This window comes from Erinaceus europaeus, chromosome 15 (assembly GCF_950295315.1).
Source record: "Erinaceus europaeus chromosome 15, mEriEur2.1, whole genome shotgun sequence".
NCBI classification, from domain to species: domain Eukaryota; kingdom Metazoa; phylum Chordata; class Mammalia; order Eulipotyphla; family Erinaceidae; genus Erinaceus; species Erinaceus europaeus.
In genome coordinates, this window is record NC_080176.1 from 281,308 (window position 1) to 302,489 (window position 21,182).

The window sequence follows — 21,182 nt, forward strand, 5'->3', positions numbered from 1 at the left end:
ATGCGCCTCCCCTCCTCACCCCTCAGCCCAGGCCACTGTCAGCTCCCACCCCCAGCCCACTGTCTCCCCGCCTCCTCCCTTAACCCACTCTGCTGGAGAGACGTGGGGACCTGGGCTTCAGCGGGGCTGAAAGTGCTCGCAGGAGAGGAGCAGGGTGCTTCAGCTTGTGAAGCCCCAAGCTCAGAGGCGGCCAGATCCACCTTCTCTCCTTCTGCAGGTGCTGCAGGTGGTCTAGTGAGCTCTGCACAAGCCAACGAGCAAGGAGGTAAAGAGAGAGACTACATGGAGCGAGTGAAAGGGTTTCTGAGATCCCCCAGCCAAATGCAGACCAGGAACTTCCTGGTCTGAGCCCCTCACACACACATGCAAATACGGAACATCTGGGGAGAGGTAGGCTTCTGGAGTTGCGATGGCATGTGTGAGAACAGTATTTGAGTGAAAATGTGTGTTTACAGTCGTGGAGAGCTGGGGGCAGGGCGGCAAGTGGGAAGTGGGTGCCACATTGCAGCTGCAAGAATTTAGAGGAAGTCACACTTCTCTGGAAAGAGCAGTGAGGCCTCGTGCCTGAGAGCTGGCTGCTGAGCCCAAGTCACACTCTGCTCCTCTGGACTTCGTGTGGAAGAAGGGGGCACAGGGGTCACAGAGTGCTTACACGGCAGAACACAGGTTGGAGGTTGTTTTTTGCCTCCAGGGTTATTGCTGGGGCTCAGTACCTGCACCGTGAATCCACCACTCCTGGAGGCCATTTCCCCCCTTTTTGTTGCCCTTGTTGTTTTAGCCTTGTTGTGGCTATTATTATTGTTGGATTATTGTTGTGGTTATTATTATTGTTGGATAGGACAGAGGGAAATCGAGAGAGGAGGGGAGACGGGGGGGGGCGGGGAAGATAAGACACTTGCAGACCTGCTTCACTGCTTGTGGGGTGCAGGTGGGGAGCCGGAGGCTGGAACCGGGATCCTTCCGCTGGTCCTTGCGCTTTGTGCCGTGTGCGCTTAACCCACTGTGCTACCACCTGACTCCCAGAACACAGGTTTTTACCATATACAGGGACCTGGGTTTGAGCCCCGAGAAGTCATGTGGGAGCACCATGCAAAGGGGAAGCTTTGTGGGCAGTGCTGTGGGGGTCTTTTCTCTCAGTCTTACCCTCTAGCTGGAAAAGAAAAGACATAGCAAGGAGCAAAGCCCTTGTGGGCAGGGGATGCAGCTGAGAGACTCTGAGCTAGACAGCCCATCTTTAACTCTCTGACACCTTGCTTCCGTGTGCCTCGGTTTCCCCACCTGCTGCAGGAAAGTATGTTGCGTCTTTTACAGCCTAGGAGTCCTGTGTCTGTCCCTGGAGCTGCAGATCTGCTCAGACAAGTAAAAAGTCTAACAAAGCACTCCCCACCTGCAGGGGTCTGTTTCCAAGCTGAGCAGCAGAAGGAACTGTTAAAACACAGCTCAAAGGAGTCGGGCAGTAACGGGTTAAGCACACGTGTAAGGATCCGGTGTAAGGATCCTGGTTCGAGCCTCCGGCTCCCCACCTGCAGGGGAGTCGCTTCATAGGCGGTGAAGCAGGTCTGCAGGTGTCTGTCTTTCTCTCTCCCTCTCTGTCTTCCCCTCCTCTCTCCATTTCTCTCTGTCCTACCCAACAACAACAACATCAATAACCACTACAACAATAAAACAGCAAAGACAACAAAAGGGAATAAATAAATAAATAAATATTAAAAAAAAACACACAGCTCATGGGCGGCAGGGGGGCAGGAGATAGCATAATGGTTCTGCAAAGAGGAGACTCTCATGCCTGAGGCACTGAAGTCCCATCCCCCCGCACCACCATAAGCCAGAGCTGAGCAGTGCTCTGGTAAAACAAAACAAAACAAAACAAAACAAAACAAAACAAAACAACATAGCTCTCTGGACTGCAGCCCCAGAGACCTGGGTTCAGACGGTTTGGGTAGGAACCAAGAATCTGCATTTCTTTTCTTTTTTTTCTGTTTTGATGATAGAGACAGAAGTTGAGAGGGGGAAGGGGAGCTAGAGAGGGAGGGAGAAAGAGACACCTGCAGCCCTGCTTCACCACTCATGAAGCTTCCTCCCCCGCAGATGGGGACTGGGGGCTTGAACCCTGATCCTTGCTCTTGAAGCTTCCTCCCCTGTAGGTGGGGACTGGGGGCTTGAACACGGATCCTTGCTCTTGGTAATGTGTGAGCTCCACTGGGTGCAACACCACCTAGCTGCAGAATCTGTGTTTCTAACAAGGCTGGAGGTAATGTTAGGGACTGGACTTTGAGAATAACTGAATTACAGGGGTCCCTTCCGTCATTTACACATTAGGCTTTGTGCACTCACTATTTTACACAGCACTGGAGAATGAACCCAGGACCCCACACAAGTACACCACCACCACTGAGCAGTGCAGAGGGCGAAGAGAGGGGGAAGAGGAGGGAGAGACACCACAGAACCACCCTCCATGGTTCGCTCCTGGTGCAGCTGTAGGCTTGAACCCAGGACTTTATGCACAGGGAAGGATGCACTCTACCCACTGAACTGACTCTCTCAGTTCTGATTTCTTCGCGGCATTTTATCTGTTGACTGGGCCACTCTTCAGAATTCTGAAGAGAGCAAGCAGTACCGACCATGACTGTAAATGAGAATGACTTGGTGAGCTCTAGATAGCAAGATGCCTGACCCAAAGGACTGACTCTGGCAGGTGAGAATGCTACCACTGAACCACCCATGCCATGGCCATCCTCTCAAAGGACTGACTCTGGGGACGCACACCCACCCGTGTTCATGGCTGCACGGTTCACAGAAGCCAAGGACTGGAAGGAGCTGAAACGCCCACTGAGGGAAGACTGGATCAAGAAGTTATGGGAGGGGCCAGGTGGTGGCAAACCTGGTTGAGCCCACGTGTTACAATGCACAAGGACCTGGATTCAAGCCCCCAGGCACCATGAAGCTTCAAGAGTCGTGGTGGAACAGGGCTGCAGGTGTCTCTCTGCCTCTCTCTCTCTCTCCCCCTCTATCTTCCCCTCCCCTCTAAATTTCCCCTTACTCTCCTTGGGACTGTGGGGATGTATTTAGAAAGTTAAAAAGTATAAGTAGGTCAACAACAAAGCTTCAACACCCTCAGTACAAAGTGTAAATAATAATTTAAAAAAAAAACACTTTTTTTTTTCTCCTCCAGGGTTAACACTGGGGCTTGGTGCCTGCACTATGAATCCACTGCTCCTGGAGGCCTTCCCCCACCATTTTGTTGCCCTTGTTGTTGTATTTATTGCTATTGTTGTCATTGCTATTGTTGTTGTTGGATAGGACAGACAGAAATCGAGAGAGGAGGGGAAGATAGAGAGGGGGAGAGAAAGACAGACACCTGCAGACCTGCTTCACCGCCCGTGAAACAAGATCCCTGCAGGTGGGGAGCCGGGGGCTTGAAGTGGGATCCTTGTGCTTCACCATGTGCTACTGCCCAGTCCCCAAAAACACTACTCTTAGGACTGGAGGGAGCACAGTATTTTGCAAAAGACTTTCCTGCCTGAAGCTCTGTGGTCACTGAACAGGGCTTTGGTTTAGAAAAAAAGAAAAGAAGATAAAAGAAAAGAGAAGAGAAGAGAAGAGAAGAAAAGAAAGAAAACGTAGATGGATGTATTTGTTTGACTTTATTTACTTTTTTGGCTACCAGGGTCATCACTGGGCCTCAGTGCCTGCACTATGAATGAGTGGTGACTCCCAGTGGCCATTTTTATCCCTTTTTATCTCTGTGTCTTGCTCTCTTTGTCCTGCCCTTCCATATATTTTTGAAAAAGTCAGCCCAGAGAGTGGCTCAGAAGGCAGTGCACTGGACTCTGAAGCATGAAGTCCCAAGTCCCATTCCTGCCATTGCATGTGCCAGTGCGACGCTCTGATATTTTCCCTCTCTCTTCCCCCATCCTTCTCATGCATTTTTTATTTAATTATTTATTTATTTATTTTACCAGAGCACTGCTCAGCTCTGGCTTATGGTGGTACAGGATTGAACCTGGGACTTTGGAGCCTCAGGCATGAGAGTCTGTTTGCATAACCATTATGCTATCTACCCCTGTCCCTTATACATTTTTTAAATACTCTGCTCCTGGGTCTTGGGGGATACAATAACAGGCAAAAAAAATCTTTCATCCTGAGGCTTTCGGTTCTCAGGTTCAATCCTGGCAGTGCCATAAGCCACAGCTGAGCAGTGATGTGGAAATAAATAAATGAGTTAGAACAGTGAGCTACACAGGGATGGTGTCAGCTCGGCTATGTCCTATTACACAAATAGAGTAAGCCCCAGAAAACTGGAACAGCTCTGCCTCCTCAGCCTGCCTTTGTTTCAGGCTGAACATGTCCCCAGAGAGCAGGCGGAGCTGCTTGCCCCCCCGGCCCTGTGAAGAGGCCATTCTGGAAGGAAGATGCTCGCAGAAGTGATGGGGGAAGCTCATGCTGTGAGGGTGGCCCCTGTGAGGGTGGCACACAGGCTGGAGGCTCAGAAGAGGGGAAGTCCTAATTACAGTAATCAGGCAAGAAGAAGAAGAAACCTTCCAGCCTGAAAGGAAGAAGCAAAATTACCTCTGCTTGCAGATGGTGTGAACCTAAATATAGAAAAACCCTTACACTCTGCCAACAAACTGTGAGAACCAAGCAGTGAGTTCAGGGAGAGGCAGGACAGAATGTCCACATGCAGAAATCACGTGTTTGTAGGCCCTCACACAGAACCATCTAAAAGGAAGACTGAGAGCACAAGCTCACATACAATCACACACACAACGATAAAATACTCGGGCGCAAATGGAAGCTGGGAGGCGAAGACCTGTATGTGGGAAGCCGCAGCCCTTGCTGAAGGAGCAGGAGGCAGCCCGGCAAATGGTGAAAGCACCTGCCCATGCAAGACGACCTGATCGAAACCCAGCACAACATGACAGCACCAAGGACCAGGTGGCGGTCCAGGAAGGTGCACCTGTGCTGTGGTATCCCTTTCCCTGTGCCTGTCTCCACAGATCTGAAATAAAAAGAACCAAAGTCACCCTGGAGCAGTGGAGTCATGCACGCATGAAGTCCCAGCACTGAAAAAAGACGTTGATGAAGAAGACTGAAGAAGACACAAATACGGACAGACGATGCACTCGGACAGAGTTTACATGGTCAAAACGTTTCTGCTGCCAGGGATCAGGCGGTAGCGTAGTGGCTTAAGCACGTGTGGTGCAAAGCACAAGGACCGCAGAAGGATCCCAGTTCAAGCCCCTTCACAGGCGGTGAAGCAGGTCTGCAGGTGTCTGTCTTTCTCTCCCCCTCTATTTTCCCCTCCTCGCTCCACTTCTCTCTGTCCTATCCAGCAACAAAGACATCAATACAGCAATAAAACAAGGACAATAAAAGGGAATAAATACATTTAAAAATTTTTAAAAAATAAACAAAAAAAGGAAAATAAATAAAAATAAAGAAAATATCAAAAAAAAATTTTAAACTACAGGAGCCTGGTGGTGGCACACCAAGTAGAATGAACATGTTACAATGCACCAGGATCTGGGTTCAAGCCCCCAGTCCTCACCTGCTTCATGAGCACTGGCCCTGGAACTCCCCCTCCCCTGCCTTCCCCTTCCCCATTAATTTTAACCAAAAAAAAAAATTCTAAACAACTTATCTACACATTTTTAAGTCATCCTACTGATCATCTCAAATCACACCAGTGTTTCTGTATGCCAACACCCCACTGTCAGTGCCGGTTGCCTTTCCTCTTGTGTCGGTCCCCCAACAGCCCATGGCAGCTGGCTGGGACCCCCGACCCCCGGCCCCACACGCAGGAACAGCCTCGGCCGGCACAGAGGCACGGTGGATGGCGGCCCCAGGCACCAGGCCGTGCCCAGAGCCAGCTGCCTTCCCTGGCCCTCCTCTGCACCCGGAGGCACCCGGCCAGCTCAGCCTCTGGCCCCTGCCTTCCCGGCTGCAGCCCCTCTGCAGATACCCCCAGGCAGCGGGCAGCGTGCTGCCCCTGAACCACCTCCAGGTCAAGGAGCTCCTGGGGCTCCATGGGCAGGTGGGGTGGCTTCCAGGTACCGATCCTGGGTGCGGTGGCAGGGCAGAGACTGCTTTGCATTGCATTCATGTACAGACTTTCTTTTTTTAAAGATTTTATATGGTTATGTAAAGAGACTCTCGTGCCTGAGGCTCCAAAGTCCCAGGTTCAATCCCCTGTACCACCATAAGCCAGAGCTGAGCAGTGCTCTGGAAAAAAAAAAAAAAAGATTTTATTTATTTATGAGAAAGATAGGAGAGAGAGAAAGAACCAGACATCACTCTGGTACATTTGCTGCCGGGGATTGAACTTGGGACCTCACGCTTGAGAGTCCAGTGCTTTACCTCTGCGCCACCTCCCGGACCACAACACTCATGTACATACTTTCCTCTTTCTTTTGGTTTTTTAATCTTTATTTATTTTGAATAGACACACAGAAAAATTGTGGGGGGGAGGGGGGAATAGTGCGGAAGAGCGACGGACAGACACCTGCAGCCCTGCTTCACCACGCCTGACGCTTCCCCCCTGCAGGTGGGGACAGGGGCTTGAACCCGGATCCTTGCGCACTGCCGTGTGAGCCTTAACCAGGTGCGCCACCGTCTGGCCCCTGAGCTGCTCTAGGTAGCAGATACTTTGGTGTTTCTTTCTTATTTTTTATTACTTTTTTTTTCCCCCCTCCAGGGTTACTACTGGGCTCGGAGCCTGCACCATGAACCCACCGCTCCTGGAGGCCATTCTTCCCCTTTTGTTGCCCTTGTTGTTGTAGCCTCGCTGTGGTTATTATTATTGCCATTGTTGGTGTCGTCGTTGTTGGATAGGACAGAGAGACATGGAGAGAGGAGGGGAAGACAGAGAGGGGAGAGAAAGACAGACACCCGCAGACCTGCTTCACCGCCACCGGGATCCTCACGCTGGTCCCTGCGCTTTGCGCCACCTGCGCTTAACCCGCTGCGCCGCCCGAGCCCCGTGACGACTTTCATGCCGATCTGTAAATCTTTCCTGGACAGAGGCAGAGGGAAACGAGAGGAAGGAGGAGCGACACCCGCAGCCCGGCTGCACCACTCGTGAAGCTTCCCCCCTGCAGGTGGGGGCCGGGTGCTCGAACCCGGATCCTTGCGCAAAGTCCCGGCCAGAGACACAGGCTCCCCGCCCGGCATGGCCGCCCCCCCGGCCCCCTCCCGTCCCCCGCCCCCCTCCCTGCCAGGCCCCGCGGCCACCCACCTTCTCTGGACCACCGCCTCTGCTCGCCGCTCACGTGACCGCCCGCCGCCCCGCCCCCCGAGCCGCCGCCGCCCATTGGCCCTCGCGAGGCCCCGCCCCCGGAGGGCGGAGCCGACCCGCCGCCGCAGAGGAGGCCGCGAGTCCCGCGGAGCGCCCAGGCCGACGGGCGGAGGGCCCGGGCTGCGGCGACCGGCCGGCTGCGGCGGCGCCTGGTGAGCGGGGCGGGGCGCGGAGGGCGGCTGGGGTCTCTGTCCGCGGCGGGGCGGCGGGGCGGCGGGGCGGCGGGGCGGCGGGGCGGCGGGGAGGCGGGGCGGCGGGGAGGCGGGGCGGCGGGGCGAGGACGGGCGATGCCGGGAGCATCAGGGCCTCCGGGTCTCCCCGCCCACGGCCCTTGAGAGGGTCCCCGCCGCCTCCCTCCCTGACGCGCCCGGAGGGCTGGGGGAGACTGCGTGGCGGCGGCCCGCGAGGGGCGCGGGGGTGCTGTGGGTGCAGTGGGGTGCGGGCGGGGTGAGGGTGCTGTGGGGTGCGGGTGCTGTGGGTGTGTGTGGGGTGAGGGTGCTGTGGGGTGTGTGTGGGGTGAGGGTGCTGTGGGATGTGTGTGGGTGAGGGTGCTGTGGGGTGTGTGTGGGGTGAGGGTGCTGTGGGGATGTGTGTGGGGTGAGGGTGCTGTGGGGTGTGTGTGGGGTGCGGGTGCTGTGGGGTGTGTGTGGGGTGAGGGTGCTGTGGGATGTGTGTGGGGTGAGGGTGCTGTGGGGCGTGTGTGGGGTGCGGGTGCTGTGGGCATGTGTGGGGTGAGGGTGCTGTGGGATGTGTGTGGGGTGAGGGTGCTGTGGGATGTGTGTGGGGTGTGGGTGCTGTGGGCATGTGTGGGGTGAGGGTGCTGTGGGATGTGTGTGGGGTGTGGGTGCTGCGGGGCGTGTTTGGGATATGTGTGTGTTGAGGGTGCTGTGGGGCGTGTGTGGGGTGAGGGTGCTGTGGGTTGAGCGTGCTGTGGTGAGGGTGCAGGGTGCCCCGCAGTGCGCCTCACACCTCCCGTGCCGCCTGACCTGTCCCCTCGTCCAGTCCCGCAGCACCAGCAGGTGGGGAAGGTCAAGGAGGCTGTCAGCCTGGAGCTGCTGACAGCTTTGTGACCTTGGCGGTGGCTTGCCGCCTGCAGAGCCAGGCACCACCCGCGGTCAGGTCCCCAGGTGCCGCCTGCCTGGCTCCTCTTGTGCGCTCGCTGCAGGTCTCCCCCTCAGACGCGGAGGGGCCCTCTGGCTTGATGCAGGGTCACAGGCTGGGTGGTGCAGCAGTGCTGTAGTCTCTCCATTTCTCCTTCTGAAACAGACTGAAAAAAAAAATAGGGGAGAAGGACTGGACTGGGGTGCAGGCTAAGTGCACGTCACCGGGGGCAACGGCCTGGACTCTGGTGCCCACATGCAGGGGGAGTTCCGTGAGTGATGGAGCAGGTCGGCAGGTTTCTGTCCCCCCCTTCCCTCTAGAGCTCTCTGTCCTATCAAAAAAAAGAACAAACACTAAAAATCCACTCAAGGAGGCTGCCGCAGCATGTCGTGTGTGAGGCCTTGGGTTCCTTCTTCAGTGCAGCAAAAACAAGAACCCTCTGGGGGCCAGGGGGTAGCTGCCCAGGGAGAGTGCACATTGCCCAGTGTGTGAGGACCTGGCCACCACATAGGAGCGTCGCATGGGGAAGCTTCGGCAGCAGTGGAGTGGTGCTGTGGTCTCTGTCTCTGCCTCATCTCTCTCCATATATATGTATTTACGCATGCTGCTGGGATCAGTACAGTCATGCAGGCTCAGGGCCCCAGTGAAAACCCTGGTGGTGAAGGGAAAAGGAAAAAAAAAAAAAAAAGACTTGATGGGGCCTGGGAAGTGGCCCAGTTCAGCAGTGACAGCTCACTTTCCATGCATGAGGCCCTAGGTTCCACCCAACACCCAGTGAGGTCCCTAAGGGCCGAGGTGGGACTCTGGTGTCTCTGCCAGAGAATCCTAGAACCAGGGAGGCTGTGCAGTGGTATCACACGTGCATGAGTTTGAGTCCAGGAACTGTCATAATACATAATTTTTTAAAAACTTATTTTTTTTTGCCTCCAGTGTTATTGCTGGGGCTCAGTGCCTACCCACAAATCCACTGCTCCTGGAGGCCATCCTTTTCCCCCTTTTGTTGCCCTTGTTGTTGTAGTCTTGTTGTGGTTATTGTTGTCCTTTGTTGTTGGATAGAACAGAGAGAAATGGAGAGAGGAGGGGAAGACAGAGAGGGGGAGAGAAAGACAGACACCTGCAGACCTGCTTCACCGCCTGTGAAGCGACTCCCCTGCAGGTGAGGAGTGGGGGGCTCGAACCGGGATCCTTCCGTCAGTCCTTGTGCTTTGCGGCACGTGCGCTTAACCCACTGCGCTACCGCCTGACCCCCAATACATAATTTTTAAAAGAACTTATAAAGGGGGGGCCGGGTGGTGGTTGAGCACATGTTACAATGTCCAAGAACCTGGGTTCGAACCCCCGGTTCCCACCTGCAGGGGGAAAGTTTTGCAAGTGGTAACGCAGTGTTGCAGGTGTCTCTCTCCCTCTCTATCACCCCTTCCCCTCTTGATTTCTGGCTGTCTCTATCCAATAAAAATTTAAAGAATTAAGATTTGGAGGAGTCAGGCGGTAGCACAGCGAGTTAAGCGCAGGTGGCGCGAAGTACCAAGGACCGGCGTGAGGATCCGGGTTGGAGTCCCCTACCTGCAGGGGAGTTGCTTCACAGGCAGTGAAGCAGGTCTGCAGATGTCTATCTTTCTCTCCCCATCTTCCCCATCTCTCTGTCCTATCCAATAATGACGACATCAATAATAACTACAGCAATAAAACAAGGGCAACATAAGGGAATAAATAAATATTAAGAAAAAAATTGGGGGCCTGGGCAGTGGCACACTTGGTTAAGTACACATGTCACCATGTATAAGGGTCCAGATTCCAACCCCACCTGCAGGGGGGAAGGTTCACGAGCAGTGGAGCAGAGCTACAGGTGTCTCTCCCTCTCAATTTCTGTGTCTTATCAGAAAATTAAAAAATAAAACACCTATTCATTTTAAAAACATACTTCATCTGGGGTTATTATTTTAATTCTTTAAAATATTTATTCCCTTTTTGTTGCCTTTGTTTTATTGTTGTAGTTATTGTTGTTGTCGTTGTTGGACAGGACAGAGAGAAATGGAGAGAGGAGGGGAAGACAGAGAGAGAGGGGGAGAGAAAGACAGACACCTGCAGACCTGCTTCACCGCCTGTGAAGCGATTCCCCTGCGGGTGGGGAGCCAGGGGTTCAAACCAAGATCCTTCCGCTGGTCCTTGCGCTTCGCGCCACCTGTGCTTAACCCACTGTGCTACCGCCCAACTCCCTATTTTAATTTTTAATTACGAAGGTGACAGAGCAGGGAGAGTAACTACAGCCTGCTCCACTGCTTGTAAAGCCTCCCCCTTGCAAGTGGGGAATGGAGGCTTGAACCTGGGTCCTTATGCGTGGTAGGAAACTACTGGTTGTGCCACTGCCTAGCCCCTGGATCTGTTCCTTTTTGTGGGAAAACAGACTGCCGGCTGTGGACATGCCACGCGAGGGTCCTGGAAGCCCATGTTTGCAAGCCATCTGCTCACCTCCCTAGCCCATCACCAATTCACTGGGTAGAAGTGGACCCTTGGGCAGTCAGGGCTCCTGGCAGAGATGCCCTCCCTTCAGCTTGCTTTTGTCTTCCAGGGCTTCCAGCCTGGATCCCGGCTGTGCTGGGCACTAAGCGCTAAATACTGAACGTTGTGCACTAAGAGCTGAGCGCGGAACGCTGAATGCCGAGCACTAAGCACTGAGTGCTGAACACTGAATGCTAAGCACTGAGCCCCACAGGCTTCCCACCCCAGCTCACCATGTCCATCATGGACCACAGTCCCACCACTGGCGTGGCCACGGTGCTGGTCATCCTCATCGCTGTGGCAGCGCTGGGTGCACTGATCCTGGGCTGCTGGTGCTACCTGCGGCTGCAGCGCCTCAGCCAGCCCGAGGACGAGGAGAGCATCGTGGGTGACGGTGACACCAAGGAGCCCTTCCTGCTGGTGCAGTACTCCGCCCGGGGGCCCTGCGAGCGCAAGGCCAGACTGGCTGGCCCCGAGCCACACGGCTGAGCAGGCAACGGCTCCTGGGGGGGTTGTCTGCTGTCACCCCTGCCCACCATGGGGGGGGGGGGATGCCTGAGCCAGCAGGCGCTTTGTTACTTGAATGTGGAGCTGAGCCTGTGGACTAAGCCCCCTCACTATGCAGCCCTGCATGCACTGAAGCCTCCCCCATGTTCCTTCTGAGTGACTGAGCATACAGCACCCACTGAGCTGAGGTGCCTGGGGAGGGCCAGCTCTCCTGCCCAGCTGGCATGGACTGGAGGAGCCCCCAGGCCACACTGGGAGGCTGCTGCCCGGAGCCTGTGAGGGACAAGTGTCCCGAGGCTGCAGGTGGCCAGTGCAGACCCTTGTCCTGTGCCAGGGTCTACCTGCCCCTGTTGTGTCTCCCTGTGGGTGTGGCTTTGTGCTTCTTTTCACTATTTGCTGTGGGAGGTTGGGAGGGAGTTGGAGACACCCCCCCCCACACACACACACAGGGTACTATGAGGCCCCTTGTGCTGTGACCCTGTAACTGCATCCTTGCCAGGAGCCCAGGCTGGGGTGAGATGAGGCCCGGGGCCTAGCACCCTGAACCTGCAGCTCTCTACCCCACCTCCCAGTCCTGCTGCTCACTGGGTGACCTGGGTTCTCGGTGGGGAGTACCCAGCATGAATTGGGAGCTCCCAGGTGGCTCCAAGGCCACCCGCCTTTAGTCCCCCAAAGCTTGGAGGCAGCTCTCCAACCTTCTGAGAAGTATGTTGAGCTAATCCACCTAGAACTCCAAGGGGACTAGTGTCATCCAACTGCAGGGGTGGGGTGAGATCAAGGACCCTGAGGAGCAGTGGGGCCTGGTGGGGTAGGCGCTCTTGTGGCCCTCACTGTCCCTAATCCCAAAGGCAGCTTCTCCTTTTTTTTTTTTTAAACCAGAGCACTGCTCAGCTCTGAGCTTATGGTGGTACAAAGGACTGAACCTGGGACTTTGGAGCCTCAGGCATGAGAGTCTCTGCACAACCATTGTGGTATCTGCCCCCGCCCAGCAGCTTCTTTTCCAATGAAGGATGCTGGGGAATGATCTGGGGGTGGCAGGCTGTCTGACCGTCCCTGCCCACTGCAGTGTCCCTGAGCTTTCTACCTCTATGGCGTGGCGAGCAGCCGGCCTCCTTGCCCAAGGGACGCGGGGTAGCAGTCTGAGGGGTGGGGGAGACACCAGAGGGGCCTTGTGGTGGGGAGTGAAGATGCCTGTGGACAAGCAGAGCCCCACGCTTGCTGCCCCTGTGCTCATCTGTCCAGAGCTGCTCCATTTTGCATCCCCGCCAGAGCCACACCGAGGGCTCAGCAGATCACGGTTTGCTGTCCTGTCACCCACGGGTCACCACAGAAACAATATTGGACGTGAGGTGCGGTACTCTGGACACTGGGCCACTAGGAGCCAGACCCAGCTAGAAGAGCCCTGGGGAGGTCAGCTGCTGGCAGCCCTGAAAAATAGTGCTGGGGCCGGGGTGCCCTGGCCAGTAGGCAGGTGACATTAGAGCTGAGAAAATCTTTATTTACAGTAAATTTCAATAAAATTTGCATAAATATCTTCCAGATCTGCGGTGTTCACCTGACGTGTCCATGCGATTTAGGTGTCTGTCCTGTTGTCACTGCTCATCGGGGCCTCCTGTGGCCTGTGCTCCAAGGTAGCCGCCAGGGCCCTGAGCCAGGCATTCTGGGTGAGCAGGGCCTGCAGCCTGCGTGCCAGCCCTGCTAGCTCCCGCGTCCTGCGGCCCAGCAGCGCCTGCAGCCTGCGCCCCCGCCCGCCGGGCCCCCGAAGCGGCCCTCGGGCCCCCCACCCGGGCCCCCTTCGTGCAGGGTCCCACAGTCGGCCAAGCCGGGCACGCAGCCTGTGGAGCGCGCCCTCCAGGCGGGTGGGGCGGGGACGGGGAGCCCGGACCCTCGAGTGGTGCAGGATGAAACGCAGCAGGTTGGGGAGTGTGATGGCGAGGTCCTCTGGATACTTCACACTCAGGTCTTTCCTGCAAGGGAGGGGCAGAGGTGAGATCCACGCTGGGGGCCCTGGACCACTGTGAGGCCAGTGGCTCGGTGCCTGAACCATGGCATCACAGGGGAAGTTCCACGGATGGTGGAACAGTGCTGTGGCATCTCTCCCTTCTGTCTCTAAAGAATTAAACTGGGAAAGCATGAGGGACAAAGAGCAAGAGAAAGGCAACTTTTGTATCTGAGGCTTAGAGGTCCCAGCTTCAATCTCTGGTACCACTATAATTCACAGCTGAACAGTACCTCCTGGTAAAAAAAAAAAAAAAAAAAAAAAAAAAAGCTTATGGAAACTTTCAGGTGCGTGGAATTATTTCAAACATTAAGAACAACTTGGAACTCTACAAGCGAACTGTTTTATGAAACAATTTGGTGGTTATTTATCACACTTTCCTATAATGCATAATTTCCTTAAAAATTTATTTATGAAAAAGAAAGGACTGAGCATCACAGTACATGTGATCCTGTGATGCTGGGGACCGAACCTGGGGAATCTCCTGCTTGAGAGTCCTATGTTTTTGCCACCATGCCACCACCTAGGCTGCAAGTGTTTTTTTAAATACTAGAGCACTGCTCAGTTTATGGTTATATCTGGCATTAAGTAGGACTTCAGAGGCTCAGACAGGGTTGTTTGTTTGTTTTTTACATAACCGTCCTTAAGACGTAAGTTTTCTTAACTCATAAGCTTTCTTTTAAGTGGGGATGTCCCAGCCATTCACCTTTCAAACTACAAACACTCCGGCCTCTGAGAAATACTGGAGATGGGACCGTGGCAAAAACTGGGCAGCTTTGGGAACAGTCGCTATGAATCTAGGTGATGAACATGCCGTACTGCTTTCATACTTTTTAGAAGTAGCCAGGACAGAGCGTTCACATCTGCTTCCCCAAAAGTAGCCATTTGAAAGCAGCCAACAGCCTGGGAGCTGGCTCAGTGGGTAGTGCACATGCCTTGCTGGTGTGGACCCTGGGTGTGATCCTCATCACCACAGACAGTTCCAAGGATGGTGGAATGGTTCTGTGATGTCTCAGCCTCTCTCTTCCAAGAATGTGTCCACAATAAAAACTGGGCCAGGGAGGCTGTGCAGTGGTACCACACATGTACAGAGTGCCCTGGTCTGACCCCTGGGACCAAGAGAAAACAAAAAGTAATGGGGGGGCTGGGTGGTGGTGCATCTGTTTAGCCAAAATAAATAAGACTTAAAAAAAAAAAGTAGGGGGTCAGGCGGTAGCAAAGCAGTTTAAGCGCACATGGCACGAAGTGCAAGGACCGGCGTAAGGATCCCAGTTTGAGCCCCCGGCTCCCCACCTGCAGGGGAGTCGCTTTACAGGCGGTGAAGCAGGTCTGCAGGTGTCTATCTTTCTCTCCCCCTCTCTGTCTTCCCCTCCTCTCTCCACTTCTCTTTGTCCTATCCAACAACAACAGCAGCAACAACAATAGCAATAACTACAGCAACAACAACAACAAGGGCAACAAAATGGGAAAAATGGAGGCCAGGAACCCTGGATTCGTAGTGCAGGCACTGAGCCCCAACAATAACCCTGGAGGCAAAAAAAAAAAAGTAACAGGTAATAGTCTCATTTATTTTGGACAGAGGCAGAGAGGAACTGAAAGGGAAGGGGAAGACAGGGAGGGAGGGAGGGAGAGACAGGCAGATACCTAACTTCACTGCTTTGAGAAGTTTCTCCCTGCAGGTGGGGACTTGATAGTGCACGCACTCAAGCAGGTGCACCTTTGATGCATCAGGTAGAGTTTTGTCTTTTTTTTTCCCCCCAACAGAGACAGAAAGTGACACCTGCAGCACTGTTCCATCACTAGTGAAGCTTCCCCCTGCAGGTGGGGACTTGGGGGCCTGAACTCAGGCCTTCACAGTAATGTGTGCACTCTACCAGGTATGCCACCACCCAGCCCGACCCATAAGGTGCTGTCAGAACAAGAAGCACTGGACATAAGACTACGATGGCCTGCTGTGGCTCCATCTTCACAAATCACCCTTGCCAAGAGCTTCCTGCAAAGGCTGTGCTGGAGGGCACTAGGAGCCTTTTTATAATTATGTTTGGAATTTGAGCTTGATTAGACCTCGCGAGAGCCCAGTTACAGATCAAAGTGCTGCTCATGCTGGTGTCCACAATTCCTTGACTGCAGGAGCTCTGAACGCTTCTTAGAAAGTGGCTGATCGGCAGTTGGGCGGTAGCGCAGCGGGTTAAGCACAGGTGGCGGCGCAAAGCACAAGGACCAGAGTAAGGATACTGGTTTGAGGTCCCAGCTCCCCACCTGCAGGGGAGTCACGTCACAGGCGGTGAAGCAGGTCTGCAGGTGTCTTTTCTCTCCCCGTCTTCCCTTCCTCTCTCCATCCTATCTAACACCGGCAACATCAATAACAACAGTAACTACAACAATAAAAAACAAGGGCAACAAAAGGGAATAAATAAATAAAGGAAGTGGCTGATCACAGCACAGAGCAGGGTGAGGAGTTGCACTGTTTATAGCTTCCGATCTGACAAGACCCTACCACCACAGAGAGTATTTCAGCAAAAATCTTTTAAGGAAAAAAAAACAAACTGGCCAGGGAAATATGCACACTGGTACAGCACATGACTTGCGTGCACGAGGCTCCCAGCCGGGTGCCCGGCACCATCTACCTGGGAATGGGTGTGCAGAGCCGGAAACCAAACTCAGGGCCTCATACCTGAAAATCACACCATCCACCGGCTATGCTGCCTCCCAAGCCGCCTGCTGTCACAGGAAATAAAAAATTAATCTTAAAGGAAGCAGGAAGCGACAGGAGACGCGAGCCCTCTCTGGGAAGCAAGGCAGTGGCCCTGAGCAGCTGTAAAGTGAGCGTCAGAAGTGAGCAGCAAAGCTGAGGTCTGAGAGACCTCAGAAAACAATCCTGCAGAGGCTCTAAAGCCACAGGACTGGGTCCCCAGGGACCAGCCCTTTGCAAGCAAGAGGAGGCCGGTAGTGAGGGAGAACATCTGGCTTGGCAGGCATCAAGGGCAAGAGTCCGTTTCCTTTTCTGCCCGCCAGGTCACCTCAACGCCAGGCTCCAGGGACCTGCTGGAACTCGAAGCCTACAGGGGAAGGTCACAGAAGCCTGCCCTCTGGGGAGGATATCCCCATTCCTCCCTGCTCAGCGGAGACACAGTGGCTGGCCACAGGATGCGCAGCGAGAGTGGGGGAACAGGGCTGCAGGGGCTCCTTCATGGTTACGCTACAGCCTTTCAGCCCTGAGGCTCTGACGTCTCAGGTTCACCCCCACCCCCTCAACGAGCCAGATTTAAGCAGTGGTCTCCTAGAAAGAGAAATGAATTGACCTGGAGATCCTAGGTATAAAGAAGAGAGAAAGAAAAGCACGGGACAGGCAGTGTGGCAAGTTGCCGTTCTGCCCCATATAAACAGCGTGGGGCTCTGTGGTCACCCTTGCACCCAGCGTGCGCACTTCCCAGCTAAGAGAACGCACTCACAGGGCCAGTCACTTGGCATACGAAGCACAGCACAGGGACCAGTGAGACAGCTCAGTGCTGGCTGCTGGCTGGACTCGGTGCCCAGGCTCCATCTCCAGCGTCACCACAAGCAGTGCTGAGCCGTGCTCTAGTTTCCTCTCAGAATAAGCTCAGTCTTCTTTAGCTCCATCACCACCGAGTATACCATGTCAAAGTCTTTTTAGTTCTGGTCCCTAAGTGCACCTTTTCTGAATTTTATTCCAAATAGACGAGGAGGAACTAGTGGTTTTACATTTCACATTTTACACTCACTCCATATTTTCATATTCTGCCCAAATATTGAGGAAAAACCAAGTCAGCATTACCTGTTGCAGGGAAAAAACAAGACGGTAGGAAGTCGGTCGACCATGAACTCCCAAGGAAGGTCATTCTGGGACACATCAATCCTGTCGGGGAGGGGCAGGAGTAAGCGGCCTGAGGGACGCACGGCTCTGCAGTATGGCACAGCACCTGCGACTGGCTCTGGGTCCGGGACATGCGCCCCACGCTCCCTTGGGAAAAACACGTCCCAGGGCTTGGAGTGGCCCCGCCTGGCAGCGAGGACAAGCCCTTTAGCCCTTGAGCTGCTTTGGGAGCAGGAAGCACCCTGCTACACGGAACACAGCCAGCCTCTCTGAACCCTTTCAGAGAGGGGATAAGGGTCACTCTCTGAGTGTCTATATCCTGTGAGTCTACACAGAAACCAGAGCAACGAACACCTGCATTTTCTTCACAGAAAACTGAATCCCTCGCACAGCAGACAATATCCTGGCTCAAGCGCACACGATGTGTGCTCCAGTTACGTCCAGTTGGCGGTGCGGCCTCAGGTGCTAGAGCGCTGCATAGCTGGACCTCACTCCACAGCACGACAGAAGGACCTTTCCATCGGTCTAGCTTTTTAAATTTTTTTACCGTTATTTATTTACTGGATAGACAGCCAGATATCGAGAGGGAAGGGAATGAATGATAGGGAGGGAGAGAGACAGAGAGACACCTGCAGCCCTGCTTCACCACTAATGAAGCTTTCCCCTTACAGGTGGGGACTGGGGGCTTGAACCCCGGCCCTTGCGCATTGTTACACGTGCGCTCAACCAGATGCACCACCACCCGGCTCCATCGGTCTAGCTTTATAGCGTGTTCAGAAAGCATCACTGGAGTGTGAAATCAGTGCCTTGCACTTGCCCAATGAAGATGAAATCCGCTTACAAAAATGGCCTAAGTAGGACTGTGGGACCACTCGGCTAGTGGAGAGCATGCCTTTCTGTGTCCAAGTGCTGGGATCACAGAGGAACTCCACATCTCTCTGTGCCAGTGCCTCCTCTTCTTCTTCCTCACTCTCAAGAAAAAAAAACAGGGAAGACTGGCCAGAGATGATGCCACTCAGTGATGGGACACAATCTTGAGGCTCCAGGCCCATTCCCCAAAGTCGTGTTACAAACAGGCTGGAGACAGCTCACCCAGCAGAGTGCAAGGCCGAGGTCTGAGTTCCCAGCCTGCATGTGGAGGACCATGCAGCGGGGAAGCTTCAAGAACAGCATGTCTTTTGCTGTCTCCTCTATCTGGAATAAAGCAGGAAAAAGTCTGCCACATGCAAAGCCCCAGCAAAGCCTAAATTACACAGGCTTTTATAAACCTGAAAATCTGATTCCAGTTGTCATTTCTGTTTGAAGCTTTATTTGTCTGATGAGAGGGACAGAGAGGTACAGCTCTACTGTAGTGTATGTGGTGCTGGGGTCAGATCCGCAGCCTCACGTGTGCATGTGTCTACCTGAGACCCACCTCCCAGCCACAGGATTGTAGCTTTTGAACAAGTGGTGGGCTGTGCAAGGTCAAGAAGGTCGCACCTTCAGTAGTGTGACAAACTCCATGCCTGAAGCTCCAAGGCCTCAGGTTCAATGCCCCCCCCCCCCCCCAGCACAACCCAGAGCTGAGCAGTGTTCTGGGGAGGAAGAAAAAAACACGACAAAAGGAGAAGAGATAAAAATATTCATAAACAAATGGTGCTTATCACTGCGTCATCAAAGGCATTCTTTCCCGCCTGACTTTTACCTCAAAGAGAGAGGCAAGGCTGTAGGGTGGAGAAAGGCACTGTGCTAACAAGGACCTTCCCTGGGGGCTGAGTGTGTACACTTGGTCTCCAGGGCTGCCTGTCTTTAAGAGCAGTGATCATCTACTTCATACTCTGGAGTCTTCCCCATGAACTGTATGAAAAGCACTGTTCGGATGAATAGGTAAAGATCCCATCCAAGGCCTGAGATGATTTATCTAACCAGCCCTCCTCTTAGGAGCAAACAGTGCTGCGGTGGCTAGCTAGCTCAGGCTTCCCTGGAAGTTCTAATTCCCTGACTCCCCAGAGTGAAACGAGCTAGGCTGAAAAAAACCTAACCATCTCTGTGATGTCTTGCAAATGCTGCAAAAATGCTTTCTAAAAAGGTCACACTAATTTCTTACTATGCTAGCTATGCCTGACTCTGCTAATTATACTTTATTTAGCAGCATGAGAATCTATCACTTAAAGCATTTGCTAATTTAGTAAGTGACAGTTATTGTTTTTCATTTACATATATCAGATCATAATTCCCCCCACTTACTATTTACTCTTCTCTTACATGAAAAACCTCTGCAGGTTCTCTGTTCACACTGAACTCCTGCTCATCTGTTTCTTCTGTCCCCTAGTTTTTTTTATACTGTGGTAAAATGAACACATGTAACAGAAAATTTACCACCACAACCATTTTCCAATATACAATCCACTGGCAGTAAGTGAGTTCACATCATCTGTGCAGCCATCACATCTATCTCCGGAAATCTCCTCTCTCACATTGAGCACTCCCTCTCCACTCACAGTCATGGCAGGGAGGTAGCTCAGTGGGTAGACTTAATGTACATGGCCCCCATTTCAATCCCTACGATACGATATGCATGCAAGAGCGGGACTCTGATCTCAAGCAGGGAGGGACCCAGCAGCCCCAGGGCAGGGACAGAGGTGGGGAGGTGGCATGCCCGCCACGCCAGGGAGCATCACACACAGCACCACGGGGTGGGGTGGCAGAGGGCGTCACAGTGCCTCTCCTCCCTGCTCCCCCTCCCACAGTGCTCTCCAAAACATACACAACAACAGCTGGGCCGTGGGAGGTGGGGCAGAACCTTACAGAGAACTGGGGGAAAATAAAATCATGAGTGTCTGGAGAAGTCACTTCACCGGAAGAGTACAGCCCTCCTGGTGACATGGGGACCAGAGGGGCTCTCTGTGCACACACACACACACACACACACACATCTCTCTCCCTCTCTCTCTCAAAACCTTCTTATTCCTGACCTCATACATAACAAGTAAAATGGATCTTAGATCATTGAGGTCTGCTGTGGCTCTAGTTGACATCAACTTTACTCAAGGCCAGAGGAGTCTTTCCTAGGTCAAAGAAATGTGGGCAGGGGGAGTAAGGAAGGGAAGCAGCTGTGCAGGGGGCTATAAGGAAGGGATGGGGCTCTGCAGGGGTGTGAGGAAGGGAAGGAGGCACACAGCCCTGCAGGATGGCCCTCACCTGGCCACAGTCAGCGTGTCCACGGGCAGGAGCCGAGCCAGCTGGATGAAGACGTGATTGAGGGATGGACAGAAGCCACACCAGGGCGCATAATACAGCAGCAGGACATCCTGTGGGGTGGGGTTGGGGGTCAGGCCTTCGGGCTCCCACAAAGTAGGGTGACCGGAGGTGAGCCTAGTGAGGTGCTTTCTAACTGCAGAGTCCTGAGGAAAGCACATGGAGTGAGGCTGCCCTGGGGTGAACCTCAGCTCCAAACGCAGCCCCTCACCCAGTCATGACACCACTGCATTGAGGGCTTCACCTTGCCGCTCCCAGGACACCTTACCTGCTTTTGAAGGACTACTTCCCAAAAGGTATCAGTTGTCACCTCAGTGATTAAGTGCTGGGAAGGGAACTGGGCAGAGTCACTTCCAATAAGATGCCTTTTCAAGGGACTGTAGAGAATGCTGAAGTTCTGAATAAAAGACTCTAAAAATACAGAGAAAATGAGATCAGCTCTCTTCTGAGTAGAAGCAGAGTAACTGGCCTACTTTACACTCTGCATTTTGGTGACTGAAATGGCCTCCCAGGTTCCCAGGTTCAATGCTTCACCCACAGCAGAACCCTGAACACAGCTCCTGGGGGCCTGGCTCTGCTTGGCTGGCCAGCACAGACCATCAGCGAGACTTCAGCCTGCACACGGGAACTCTGAGCACAGCTGCGAAGGTGGACTTCGCGCTCGCTGCTGGAAGGTGGGACGTGTTTAAAGTCCAGTGAGTTGAGAACGA

The 21,182-nt window shown here is 53.7% G+C and overlaps 2 protein-coding genes across 11 annotated transcripts in view; one reads left to right on the forward strand and one right to left on the reverse strand.

Moving 5' to 3' along the window:
* The first annotated feature begins 7,305 nt into the window (after positions 1-7,305).
* On the forward strand, positions 7,306-12,935 carry SNN (stannin). Its single transcript, XM_060172363.1, has 2 exons — positions 7,306-7,446; positions 10,974-12,935. The coding sequence occupies exon 2, from the start codon at positions 11,129-11,131 to the stop codon at positions 11,381-11,383; it is 255 nt and encodes an 84-aa protein (XP_060028346.1). The 5' UTR covers positions 7,306-7,446; positions 10,974-11,128; the 3' UTR covers positions 11,384-12,935.
* Positions 12,882-21,182, reverse strand: part of TXNDC11 (thioredoxin domain containing 11) — a 54,670-nt gene continuing 46,369 nt past the window's right edge. For 6 of the 10 annotated variants that reach the window (XM_060172359.1, XM_060172362.1, XM_060172354.1 and 3 more), the window contains 4 exons: positions 20,741-20,883; positions 20,416-20,618; positions 17,197-17,277; positions 12,882-13,368 (listed from right to left, as the gene is read on the reverse strand). In XM_060172359.1, the coding sequence (XP_060028342.1) occupies positions 12,975-13,368; positions 17,197-17,277; positions 20,416-20,618; positions 20,741-20,883 (821 nt within the window). In that variant the 3' untranslated portion in view covers positions 12,882-12,974. The remainder of the gene's footprint in view (positions 13,369-17,196; positions 17,278-20,415; positions 20,619-20,740; positions 20,884-21,182) is intronic. The other 4 variants (XM_060172356.1, XM_060172357.1, XM_060172353.1 and 1 more) reach the window with 4 other exon arrangements.

What these genes read in the sequence shown, in the direction of transcription:
- SNN (XM_060172363.1), top strand. Translation starts at nt 11,129, where the DNA reads ATGTCCATCATGGACCACAGTCCCACCACTGGCGTGGCCACGGTGCTG.